Genomic DNA, 14,539 nt, shown 5'->3' with positions numbered 1-14,539 from the left:
AATAAAATAACTAAATTATCCATACCATTTTTATATTGTGAAAGATCATCTCACTTTGAGATTTGGTTATAATTAACCCATTTATTTTATTATTTTTATTATTATTTTATTTTTCTGCTTTAATTTTTCCTTAGATTTAAATTGTGGAATCTATTTCATATTTTTCACTTTTATATTTACCATGAATTAACATAAAATATGTTAGATTCCTTGTTTAAAATGATATGAATTATGGTTATACTGAATCATAGGAAAAAAAGAAGAGTCACAACTGAATGACATGAGATTTTTACATAATTATTTTTATATTTAGCAAAAAACCTGTTTTCGTTTTTAATATTCCTTAATTTCAAATAAATACGTGCAGTAAACAGCATCAGATTTCAATTCCGAAAACTTTTAAGAGAAAGTTTTTGCTTATTTACCTTTAGTCTGCTGGTGGCACATTATTCTGCCTTTACGACCAGTGCAGACATAGATCAGCCTGCACATCCGTGCAAGCTGATCATGGTCCGCATTGTTCGCTATTTAGTCAGTAAATTTACAACGAACACCCCTTTAAATGATAAGCGGTACTGTCCAAATTGAATGATGGACAAGGCCATTTTAGAAATTTAGTAGGCTAAAGGTTAACAAGCAGGAAAGACGGATTCTCGGTAAGATATTTGAGACATATGGGGACAACTAGGTACTTTTCTTCTCTTTCAAACCATGCGTTTCCATTATACTCCCAGACATGTAGTTAAAAGGAGACATATAAGGTATACCGCCTCAGTAGCCTAGTGGTAGAGCGTCCGCTTCGAGTGCGGGAGGTCGTGGGTTCGATCCCCGGCCGCGTCATACCAAAGACGTTATAAATGGTACTAGCAGCTTCCTCGCTTGGCGCTCAGCATTAAGAGGCTAGTGATAGGACTGGTCAGCCCGGTGTCATTAAAATTTGACTTGGTGGGGTATCATGTCACTAGTCTACAGCGTGATATTCCAGTGAGGCAGCACCATGAAGTTGGGTATTGTGCTCACTGCTACAAGTAGACACCGTCGTTTATGTGACTGCAAAATTGTTAAAGAAGACAATCCGAACAGACACACACACACACACACACACACACACAACAGACACACACACACACACACAGAGACATATAAAGTGTAGATGGGTTTGAGTAGAGGTTAAATTGGTCTGTTATCAATGTGGTTCAAAAGAAAAAAAAATATCAAATCAAGGTTTGACCTACGGAAAATGTGATTTCTGCTATATATTTTGTCAACAAGCAGAGGACTTGTTTAAAAAGAGATTAAAACTCACAGAGTTTTACAAAGTGAAATATGTTGAGGAAGCTACGGACTGTAAGTGGAAAGTGTCTGTTGCCTATGTAATAATTAATTAATTGCATCAATATAGGTATCAAATATCTGGAAATATGGAAAACAAATCAGATAAAACACTTTGAGTATGTTTAGTTCGTGACAATGTTGTTCTGTTTCACAGGAAGCATAAACATATTACTTTTCTATTTAATTGAACTTTCTTGGACAGAATTAAGGTTGACAAACGGTTATATAAATACGTACTTCTATATACATGTATTTGAATTGACTGTTCCTCTCGTTTCACAGCTTGAAATAAACCAATAGAAATGTTTTGTTACAGCGACTGTTTTGACCATCTTAAACATAGCGGTACTACAACATTCATTTTGGATTGGAATATATTCAGGTAAGAACTGTTACAAATGAAATCATACTGTTGTAGTTCATCACTGCACAGAATACAAGCAATATAGTGTTGATAGGCAAGTCACCCGTGACATCAAAAACCTGAGTGTGAAGTGTTCATTACAGCGCCTCCCTGACCTCTGACCAGTTTCTTTGAAACAAGCTGTTAGATATGCGGACGGACTCTCATATGTTGTATATAAACACTATGCCTCTTAAGGTAGTTCTGCACGTTTGATATACCGGAAGTGATGGCGTAACGTCATTTATCCGGAAAACGTAGAATAATGCCTGGATTCGGCGTACGGAAACGAAAATCAGTTTATGAATTAAGGACAACCAGTGAATAAATGTATTAAAATGGCACTGTTTCTATCTTTCTAAAGTTAAAATATAATATTAAAACATCTTACACGTTAAATAATTCAAAATAATGTCTTAAAATTAGCTTGAAATAGTTCACTTTAATGATAGCCAAATATCTCAAAAATAAACTCACGGACCTATACATTTTATTTCACGATATTTTAGGCCATACGTTTATTTACGACTGTGAGAAGTTTCATTAAAATCTACATTGTAGAAAAAATTCTATTCGCGAAAAAGTTATGAAAGTTGCGTTTTTCCCATAGACTCCCATTATGAAAATTTGCGTGAGGTCGAACTTTTTCAAATCCGTCTAGCAAAAAATCATGCACACCACCCTAGTATCTTTTTTATTTGCTGAATTTTCTTAGTACATTCCGCAGTTTTGAAAAATCAGAGTTTAATCAAATTCTACATTGTAGAAAAATTTTTGATCCTAACGTGCAGAACTACCTTAAATTAGCAGTTAATGTTTGGAAAATAACTTCATAGCTCGGTAGATAAAATGTCAGGATTCAGATCTATACTGAATAAGTCCGAAAACTGCTTTATTGAATCTGTTAAAAGATTTCTCTTTAAGTACTTTCAATTCATACAGTATTAATACTTTGCTTAATTTATATCAGATTCTATCAGTTTACATTATTCATTATCATTCTGTTATCTTCTATATACTCAGTTAATATCTTTTCATGTTATCACAGTTCCATTCGTACCAACGCCGATAGTTTTCAATGCCGTATTTAACGCCCTGTATCAGGCTGTCTCTGAATATGTTTCATTGTCATTTTCGTAGACTGTTAGGCAGTGCAATTAAGTCTCCCTAAATGTAAAATATGTATAATATTTCTCTTGAAAAGTAAGCTGGTTATTCTGAAGTACATATTCGTTAACTCTCCTCAGTTATTACACCCAACCCAAGTTGCAACCGAGACTATATACATTCATTCCAAATTTGAATGACATATTTATAGAATATTTCGAAGCTCTATCTATGTATTTGCCATTGGTTTCGATGGTCAGTGATAACATATATTCTATTTAAGAAGTGTTGAGACTTTTTACTGTCATCTTATGTAAAACGAAACAAAATAATAATATAGGTACAACAGTTTATAAATGAATATAAAACGAAAGTTCACGTAATAGCCAGGCTATGATTTTATACTGAAAGTTTTGGCAATCAAGTATGTTCAACAATCTAGAAACTATAAATTTCTGCCGTTGATTTGTTTTAGCAGAAAAACCCTACGACATTTTGATTAATTCGTACATGCGCAGCGGTTCAAGCTTCCTCGGTCGGCTACTTGCCTGGCATCAAGACACATTTTATTGGTACGAACCTCTTTGGAACTACGACAGCGGGGTCTATTATTGGGGCTCGGAGCTGATTTGTGTCGGAAAAAATATTTGTGGGTAAGAAACTTTAAAAGTTTTTATTTAAAAGCTGGTGATAGGACAGAGTTTTATCTATGTTTTCTTTTTTAAACAAACAATATTATCCACAATAAATTATGTTTCAGTTGGCATAGATATCTGAAGCATAAAAAATTCTTTGTAAATATATCTCATAATAATGCAAAATCCTTTCGCCAGAAGAGGATGCCTTTGCCTTTAGCAGTCGCTGTAGTAAATTTATTAAACATATTTGTATCAAATATATTTTGAATATTAATGTATGTTGCTTTGAACTTAGTTTAAACCAATCTGATATAGCAATTAACTGTCGTATATCTATTTTTAAAGGATTGCCAAAAATAAAACAAGACACAACATATCTCAAGTGTACTCTACATTTGACGCCATATACAGCTGCAACTTAACGTCTCTCTCTACTGCAGTTGCAGAACATTCGACACCCGACCACTCTGGTACGTCTTTTCCTAACAATATCTTTTTGTATTTTTACGAGATTATAAGAGTTTGACTGGAGTAAGATCAAATCCTTTTAAAATTCCATTTTTTTATTTTAATAAGCGCCTTTTATAATTCAACAGAATAAGTTGGCATGGTATGTCTGCATTTAACACTTGCTCCATAATCATACAGGTCCGTTTATTTCAGTCCGGATGGACGGATAGCTCAGTGGTTTGCACACTGGCCTTCCAATCCTGAGGTCGGGGGTTCGATCCCCGGCAGCTACTCGGGAATTTTCAGAAACGCTTTTCAGTGTTTCCCACCCAACTAGAGGTGTACTGGTCAGGAACCCAGGCAATCCTTGCGTGTATCAGTGCTATACACTGGGCACGTTAAAGAACCAGGCTGTCTATTCGAAACGAGCTAGGCTAAGTTAGCCGGACTAGCCTGTATCTGATTTCTGATCTCTCTGTCGTGGGGGCTTTGTCTCACTCTGTCCCTCTGGTCAGATTGCTCTGTGTCTGTACTAGTAGAGGATGAATTATGCGCCCTGTGTGGCTGCATTTGAACTATGTAAAGCGCCTTTGAACGTGAAATTGATCATGAAAAGGGCGCTATATAAATCTGGTATAATAATAATATAATACAATAGTCAAATAATTGTTACTATTACATACGCATAGAAATCATTGAATACTTGAAGGACATGGCATTGGGCTGATTCAAGTATTTGTTGACTTTATAAGTTCTGATAAACTGAAATTTCAGAATATTTAATTCAGACAGATTCAGATGTTGTATTTTAAATTTAATGCCTAACGGTGATTTATGAACATAGTAAACCTGTTCAATATAATGTATATCTTTGACACAGGCAGAACATGGAAGTCTTATAACGAATGCAGAAAGAAGAACATTTCCAGTTCAGAATGTCTACTTGCTATGGAAAATATTTGCAAAACTTCAAAACACAGAGCTACAAAAACTGTGCGTTTAACTCTAGACAATGTAGAAACAATTCTAAGAAATAACCAAGCAGTGAAAGCGATTCATCTGTTTCGAGATCCACGTGCAATAATGAATTCTAGACTTACAACAAAGTGGTTTGATGTGAAAGAATCCCTTTATAATGACTATAAGTTGCTTGAAGCGGATGCTACAGACTTGTGTAATCGAATAATTCATGACCTTAGAGCTGGCATCAGACTTAAACAAAAATATCCAAAGAGATTTGCTTTTGTGATGTTTGAAGATCTGCTGGAAAACCAAAAATTAAAATCTGAAATCTTATTCAGATTTTATGGACTTGAAAGAAATAATTATAATGACCTAGACAGACCATTCCTAGTTCCCGAAGAGGTGCATGTGTTTAAAAATAGAAAATCTATCAATAAAGAATATGAGAACTATGCTAATTGGTGGAGACTGGAATTAAGTGTTAAAGCCATGGTAGTTATAGACAGAGCGTGCATAAATGCTGTAGATTTTTTAGGTTACAAAAGATTCTATACGGAAGACGACTTGCGCAACGTGTCAACTGAAGCTTTTTCATTTTCTCCTCAATTTCACATAGAACATTTATATGAAACACATCAGTACGAATTGTGACATTCTATTAGCCTCTTTGTTTGCTTTTATTCAAAATAATGCCTCCTTTTAGACCTCGAAATTTTAAGTTAATTGTTTGTGTGTGAACTGACTGGAATTGATTAATTTAAAAACTTGACACACCTATTTACTCTGGTGACCTAACATGCATCGTACAGGACTGGTATCATAACTCAACTTTGCATTGGATTTACAAAATTATGCTCCTTTAACGACGTCGTAATTTTTGGTTTAATGTATCTCAGTACCCATTAATGGATGGTAACTTCACACATTTGTCCATTGTGATAATCTGATAGTCAGATCTGACTTGCAGTACGCAGGTTTCATAACTACTCTACTTTGTATTGTTTACAAAGTTATGCTTCTTTTTTCGATTTTAGTGTTCGTTCAATTTATTTTCATTAGTGACAAGGCTGTTGAAAATCCTGCGTTGCTATCCTCTAACAGCTTTTGCTCAGTTGAACTTCTCTTAAAACCGAATCTTACCAAAATAAGTATATGCACTTTTTTTTGCAAGAAAGCTTGTAACCTAGTATCCACTAAAGGGAAAGGATTGACGCTTTACACACTTGTACACTGTGGTGACAAGACATGCCTTGTACAGGTTCTGAAAGTTGTGTTTTACATGCTTCTAAATTAGGCTCCTTTTTCGAATTTAGTGTTAGTTCAATTAATTCTCTTTAGTGATAAGGCTGTTTAAAATTCGTGCATTGCTGTCCTCTGACAGCTTTTGTTTAGTTGAAATTCTCTTAAAATTTTAAAGGGAATCAGACCAGAACATACAAAAATATTCATATCACTATGAACAGCATTTGCAAACATTGTCAGGACATACAATCACAATTGACATACATGTAGTAATACAAACAAAAGACGTCATTAGTTTTACAAAGAAAAAAAAACGCGAGATGTAAGCACACTTAAAGCGGTATATATAGATATATATTTTGTAATTGTCTTGTAGATGAGTAAACGCTGAAACTTCATAATTGATTTCACCCCCGCCTCTGCACTCCTTTTTACATACTTTTTAGACAAGTCATTCGCAATCGGATTGAACTTATTTTTTTTGATAATTCTGCCTTGTAAAGATTCACCTAGCAGGGAATACTTTTACTCATACCAATCATTAACTTAAGAACATGTTGGGGATTCTGCACCATTTGTGCTTTTGCAATTGACCGGTTATATGTGGTACCCCACTATATGTTTTTGCCTCGTTTGCTGTTTGCTGTTGTTGTTCTTTCTTTTTTGTGTATACGTTACGTTGAAAATATACATTATACATACACTGTTACGGCGTTTAGATTTCGGTTGCGCTTAAACTTTTATATTTTTGTTCTTGTTTTAATATTTATTATGCTCTTATTGAAAAAGGTTAATCATAATTTAAACAAGCCCTTTCCATGCCATGCAATGATTACTTTAAAAACTATTTAGTTTGCTAATTAGATTAATAGTGTACCAGTTACTTAATTCATACAAGTAAGATAATGTACACGTACACACAAACATGTGTCATATTCTAACATCTAGGACTCCCATAAAGAGTGATCTAGTCTAAGAATAGCGGTGTAATGATTACTTGTTCGTTTGTATATGTTCACGTGTCATATAGACTTTATACTCAAATCGTTAGATCTATACTTGTATTTTTAAAGATCAACTATGAAAGAAAAAAAAAACACCGAAAAGGTGTTTAATGCTAGTCACCTAGTCAAAACGCACATATTTGACAAAGAAAGCGAAATTTGCTTTCTTAACGAATTGCTCCCTAGTCAAAATTCATCTTTGCTATCGATTGACAGAAAGGTTTCTTTTAACGGAATTCCCCTATCAAATTCATCTTTGTACCGTCACTCGCTGTTCATGTGAAACATCTTTTATCATAAGACCACAGCTGTACCCATCGAAAATGATATGAGCTTGACCATATTTGCTCTTTACAAGATGCACATTCTTAGAACGTATTTGGTCAAAAGATCCTCCATAATTCCTAGGTATCACGGGTATATGTACCAGTCTGAGAGACCCACCAGTTATAACATAGTCTGGATTATTCTGTGGGATTTTATCAAAACAATAAGACCTTATGTCTCAAATTGCATCTGCTAGTGAAGGTTTATGTGCTTCACTCAAGAGCTAACACGGTTTGCATAAAGCAGATGGATTAGCACAGAGTTACTATTCAAATATGTGTTAATTATTTTCTGAAGAGATGTCTGAGACGGTTACTTAGGGCTGAAAATGTCATTAAGGATCCACACTGAGTTTCCAAATTGTTAACTGCTTTGTTTGTGGGTTTAAAACTATATTCAAACACATTGTTTGTTGTTTTTTTTTTCGTTTTTTTTTATTTCATTCATAATTATTTCTTTTACATCAGTTCTCTTGTTTCAATATTCCTGATAGTGGACCCGTTGGAGGAAGGTTTTGTACATTGAATAGTGAGATGTGGTAAGACGGTCTGCGTTATCCCTTGCACTTCTAGCTTCTGATGATTCTTTGTGCTGTTCAGAGATTTCAAACTTCTGTGCCGGGAACACTTGGATGGCATTGTTCATATCAGCACATGCTGGTATGGAATGAAAAAGTTAAGGATGAATGTCCAACAGGGAAAACCACGTTCCAAAAACGCAGCCTCCCCAAACCTTAACACAGCACGCGGACATGCACAAGATCAACACACACACACACACACACACACACACTCACACAAAGCAAGCAAACTAGGACAAAACGATCAAATAAAGGAACACAATGGGGGTGGGGGTGGGGGGCACCGCCTTGGAACGGTCAGCGGCAAAACCACCACTGGGGATCTTAAACCGGTTTATGGTGCACCTAACCTCACCTTTACCCCAACAATAGGAAAAATTAAAGATAATTTGGCATCGGAAGTTAACCAGCATGGTGGATTGTTTTTGGTAGATTTCATTTTTCGTATTGAAGATTTGGTTAACTTTATAGAAATCTATTGTTTCAGAAACTGGTCAACATGAAATTCGTTCAGACTGAATACAGCGTACAATCTATAAGAAGCTCCTTTGGAAGCAAAGAATGCGACGTAGCAAAATAATAGCAGACTAAGTTTTAATTAGCCTGTTCAAGAGAGTTAATGAAAAGTGCAACACCCCTCGCCCGATTACCCCACCCCACCTCCAAGCACCAGCTTAAGGGAAATTCTTATACACAGATATTGAACGGACACCATTGTCTATAAGGACCAGAAAATGTAAGAACACTGAATCCAAGAACGGGGAAATTTGTAGGATCGCCACACGTCACTTTAATACTGTTATTGTGATATTTAATAAAATCTATAAGAAGATTCTTCGGAAGCAAAGAATGCAAGCAAGCAAACTAATAGCAGACTCAGTTTGATTAAATCTGTTCATGACACGTGAAACAGTGATGAAAAGTGCATTACCCCTCGCGCCCCCTAGCACCGGCTTATGCGGGATGTATTTTAGCATGGAACAACTCCTGTTAGTGGGGCCGCCTTCCAAGTTTCTAACAATATGCCATTTTCCTAGTTTGACAATGTATCAGACATAGACATTAATGATTATCGATATATAAATGGGTTATCTCCATTGTTTAAATATTTCCGCATCAGAACTTCGCTCTGGTGCAATTTGACAAAAGTAAATCTCCAATTAACGCTACGATTTGGATCTGACGGTGTGCTATTGATAGACTCGTTCTGACGACCCTTCCGCTAGACAATCAGAGCCTTGCTTTCATGTTTTTGAAGTAGAAAGTAGAAGTTTAAAAAAATCTATATTTAGCCTGTATTTTTCATGTTAATAATTCTTATGACGATCACATCATGACTGCGCCCCCATGTTTTGAGAGGTATCATATTAATGAGTGTCTGTATCTAGTCGTGGCTCAGTTCGCATGCGCGGGGAGACATTTCTTGCGTTTTATATACACTTCTGTAATATTAATATCTGTTAAAACCATAATACATTAAAACCCGGTGATAGGCATTAAAACCCGGTTATAGTAATAAGAACCCCGGTGATAGTAATAAGACCCCTGATGTTAGGCATTAGATCCTAGAGGATTGATATTAGAACCGCGTTGATAGGCGTTACAACCCCGCTGATAGGCATAAGAACCACGGTGATAGATATTAGAACCCCGGTTATAGGCATTAGAACCCCGGTTATAGTAGTAAGAACCACGGTGATAGCCATTAGAACCCCTTTAATAGTAGTTATTGTAAGCACCCCGGTAATAAACATAAGAACCCCGTTGAAAGTCGTTAGAACCTCGGTGGTAGCTGAAAAAACTAGTAATAGCAGTAAGAACCCCGGTGATAGTAGTAAGAACTCCGGTGATAGCAGTAAGAGCATTCAGTAGAGCAATTAGTAGACACTTAGTGGTGTCCAAAATAATAAATGGAAACTCTTTTTTTTCTGTTTTAGGCTTTATGCATTTCAGCGGTCAATATATCGTGTATATTTGCATAAGAAACGCTTGTATATCATGTACACACTGTAAAATCTGCAGTGCCTGTAAACGCTGCTAAAATATTTCTTTCTGGCAGAGTTTTCTGTCCAAATACAAGGACATATGAAAGTTGGGTACTTTTTATTTTCAGCATACACATTTGTCCCACAGCATTGAGTGGAAATTTCTGCCGAATTGTTAGGTTTTTTTCTATTCATGAAAATGGTCGACCCAATACCAGCTTTCTGCAGAACATCTCGCGAGATTATTTCAGCTGTTTTTTTCCCCGAAATTTAATTGCAGAAATTGCTACTGCATCACACTTTACAAACATTTATTACATTGTGCCGGTTTCGAAGTACATTTCAACATCAAATTTAAATATCAGATAGATTTTATGGTTTGAATTAGTATTCAATCGATTCATTTCCGTATAATATCATATCGATTGATTGCAATTATCACTATCATTAAATGATGTAACAATACATTAATCGTTACAAAAGAGCTAAGAAAGAACGTGCAGTTAGAGATTTCATAAAGAGTTTTCTCTTTAAAAAAGTAAACAGCTGGTCAAATTTAACATTTTAACAACATTCAATCACCCATAATAAACATTTTACATATTCAACTCACAACAAAGACACAAAAGGTACTCGTCCGCTAGCCATGACATATAAAATGTACAGCTAACAGTTTCATGAAGTATTCTAACGCCTTAATATTGGTTTTATAAAAAAGGAAGGGCAGCTCTCTTCCGCGCAGTCAAAGCAGATTTAAGGTCACAATGGCAGATAAAAATGCTTTTCACCTACTACGATTGTACGAAAACGGACTAGTTAACTGAAATAATCAATGCCTCGTAAAAATATATTCATTCAAAGTTTAATGGGAACAGGATATGCTAATACTGAAGAAAATGTAAAAATGCAGTATATTGCCCGAGCAACGTAATAAATAATGTGTTTCCTTTGCTGAGGAAATAAAATTCAAATATTAAAATAATAGTAATACAATAATACGAAATGTTCCATCGGATCCCATTATTCTGTTTTAAAAATTGACGCATTGGAGTTCTCCTTCTTCATAAAATGCATCTTAGTTTAATTAATGCAAGCATAATTCTTTATGTTGTTCCTCAGAAACATAATAAATATAGTTAACATATTTTGTAAACATACACACAAGTTATGTTCGAGCAATCATAAACCAAAATTAGTTACGTAACGTTATGCAGCATAATATACGAAATATAAGATCCTTGGTAGTCGGCCATTTGCAGACATATGGTAAACGTTGTGACGCATTCATTGTTATGAGTTTATGATACACTTGAGGTGCTGCACTTGTCGAGGATGTTACAATTATAACATATTTCTATGTTGACTGTTTTTTGCACACTGTCTGCTACCTTTCCTCAACGTCGGAGGATTTATTCTTATAGATTTTGTATTTCCGAGGATCTGGCGGCGGAAGGGTGATGCGCTTGATGTTGCTTTAGACTTTTTTTCTATATTGCGCATTTTATAACTGTACTTATCAATTATCTACCCCGTATATTCATATTATTAACAGCTTGTCGTTGTATGGTTTCCACTACCTCTTCACAGCATCTCCTTCTATCTCCTTCAAGGTTGGCAGGCCTTAGAGTGTTCCGAAGCTACCTTGTATTTGTTGGAATTATTGCATCAATGTCTGTACATGGTCATGGTCAATATGATTCACCGTCCGCGGCGCTGTAGGCTGAATATTATTTTCTACAGATACGAATATGCTTCTACCTGTAATAAACATTCGGAAAGCGTTTATGATATGAACATGGACGATGTGTTCGTGTAAGCTGAGTTGAAAGTTTCCATAAAGCTAATATAATATATATTAGCCCAAAGATATAACACTATCGTGACTTCTCTTAAACGAATTGTTTGTGACTGCTAAAATGAATCCTTGTTTGTGACTGCTAAAACGAATCCTTGTTTGTGACTGCTAAAATGAATCCTTGTTTGTGACTGCTAAAATGAATCCTTGTTTGTGACTGCTAAAATGAATCCTTGTTTGTGACTGCTAAAACGAATCCTTGTTTGTGACTGCTAAAATGAATCCTTGTTTGTGACTGCTAAAGTGAATCCTTGTTTGTGACTGTTCATGACATTTACTTGACTCGGTATCTTCGTAAAATCGAGACAAGGCTCTTATATCTATCACCAGGGATGTTGTTGTGCCTATCACCGGGGTTGTAAGCATATTACTTCGATTCTTACTTTTATCACCGGGGTTCTAATGTCTATCGTCAGGGATCTAATATCTATCACCAGGGTTCTAATGCTTATCACAAGGGTTGTTATGCCTATCACTGTGGTTCTAACTGCTATCATAGGAGTTCTGCTTGTCACCAGGGTTGAAATATCTATCATCGGGCTTCTTAAAAATACTTTTTACTAACACCACGGTTCAAATGTCTATCAAAATGGATTCTATCCCCTATTACATGGGTTGTAATATCTACCAATGGGGGTGTAATGACTATCACCGGGTTTCGTATGCCTATCACATGGGTTCATACTGCTATCACCAAAGTTTTAATGCCTATCACCGAGGTTCTTACTACATTCTGCAGGGTTCTAATGTCTATCAAGGTTGGTTCCTTCTGCTATTACATTCCAATAAATATCACCGGTGTTCTTATTGATATCACTGGGGGTACTTCCTGTTATCACCGGGGTTCTTACTGCTGTCACTGGGCTTCTAATATCTATCTACAGGATTCTTACAGCTGTCACCGGGGTTCTAATGTCTTTCACCGGGGTTCTTACTGCTTTCAACGGGGTTAGACTGGGCTTCTGATGTCTATCATTAGGGTTCTTACTGCAATCTCCCGCGTCCTTACTGCTATCTTCGTGGTTGATTCTAATGCCTGTCACCGGGGTTCTTGCTGCTATCAACGGGGTTCTTATCCCTATCACGGGGGCTCTTAGTGCTATCACCTGGAAATCATCAGGATTCAAGGAAGTACTATTGTCTATCATGAGCACTTTTACGGCAGTTTTATTTTTACTTCTCCAGAGCTCTTTTGTCTATCACCTGCTTCTTTATGTATACATCGAATTGAAATTAATACATTAATATCAAAGAAGTGTCTCCCTGTGCATGCCTATTGAACGGTGCTTATCCCGGTGACAAGATAGGAAACGGGTCACTATAAAACTTCATCGAAGCCATTTTGATGGTTCGGCCGAATGCTTGTTGAAACGAGTCGTCTGATTGCTTCAAATAAAAATAGATTTGCGATATACAGAAAGATGAATGTGGATGGGTTATCCTCAGATCTTCGTTTAGAAGATCAAGTATTTTAGTCAGATTGCGCTCTGATGTAAAAACGAAACATATTTCATTTGTGTTTTATACTCCAAATATAATATTAATATATATGGGTATCAAATGTAAAAAAATAGTGATTTCGTGATAAATGATAATAAATAGAATAACAGAATAACGAAGGTGCAATGCATATTTACAGTATGAGGGAAATAATTTAATGGTATGTCAATAATACTCGTATTGTATCCTGTTTAGAAACACATGTCCAAACTGCATAAATTGATCATGGTCACAATGATTTGCTATGTACTGAATGCCTTAGAAATATAATATCTGTACAAAATAAGTTATCCTTTAAAAAGATGCATTTTCTATTTTCTATTGTCCTGATACCTGATTATTTACTCGATATTAAGCAGGTATATATATTTTAATGCTACTGATAAATTGTGTTTATCTCTATTAATGTCAAATATGAGTTCATACAGTGTCCAATACTTGAAACAAAAGGCCATTCATGTTATTTCTATATTGGTTTGTATTACATGTAAACTATACAATATAGTAAAAAAAAAAAAAAAAGAAACTGAAGGTAACAGAGGACTTTGAAGTCTTTTTAGATTTTTTTTTTTTTGTAGAGTTTATCAGAAAATCAATTTTACACAGTTTTTCACATTTACCTCCTTATAATAGGAAAAAAAGAAAATGTTAACAACCCATACGTGGAGTTAAAGATTGACCCATTTTATCTGGCGGTTATATATCAAGCGCTATTCATAGTGCTTTACAGTCAGTGTCACGAAAACGAAAAAGAAATTTGAACTGGGTATCTGTCGAAAAGGTTTGCAAAAGTCAATGCTGATTTATGAGACATGAAACGAGATAATCTATGTGAAAATATGTAGGTTATAGTATTGTATTCATTTTACAGTGTAGACTGAAACTTATACCCAGCAAACAAAAGAGCCCTATATGAAATTTTGCAGATGTGAAAGATCTGTATCTTTGTTAAAAATTACAGTCGTAATTATTTCAAAATTACACCTGTAGATTTTATATAACAGCATTTATTTTGCAGCTGCAGATCACATTTTACACCTGTAAAACGATTTTAAAATAATTCGAATTATGCAAAACAGAATAGCAGCAGACATAAAAAGACGTCTCCAAAAAGACGTCATTAAGACGTCTGTAAAACGACGTGCACGCA

The 14,539-nt window shown here is 35.3% G+C and overlaps 1 protein-coding gene across 1 annotated transcript; it reads left to right on the top strand.

Annotated features, from left to right (window-relative positions):
* Window positions 1-3,833: 3,833 nt before the first annotated feature.
* LOC123555249 (carbohydrate sulfotransferase 1-like) lies at window positions 3,834-5,547 on the top strand. Its single transcript, XM_045345920.2, has 2 exons — window positions 3,834-3,953; window positions 4,814-5,547. Exon 2 carries the CDS (start codon window positions 4,882-4,884, stop codon window positions 5,545-5,547), a length of 666 nt encoding a protein of 221 aa, XP_045201855.2. The 5' UTR covers window positions 3,834-3,953; window positions 4,814-4,881.
* Window positions 5,548-14,539: the final 8,992 nt, after the last annotated feature.

Source organism: Mercenaria mercenaria, chromosome 15 (genome assembly GCF_021730395.1).
Source record: "Mercenaria mercenaria strain notata chromosome 15, MADL_Memer_1, whole genome shotgun sequence".
In the NCBI taxonomy this organism is placed as follows: domain Eukaryota; kingdom Metazoa; phylum Mollusca; class Bivalvia; order Venerida; family Veneridae; genus Mercenaria; species Mercenaria mercenaria.
The sequence above is the reverse complement of the archived record's forward strand: the minus strand, read 5'-3'. Positions and strand labels throughout refer to the sequence as shown.

What these genes read in the sequence shown, in the direction of transcription:
- LOC123555249 (XM_045345920.2), top strand. Translation starts at nt 4,882, where the DNA reads ATGGAAAATATTTGCAAAACTTCAAAACACAGAGCTACAAAAACTGTG.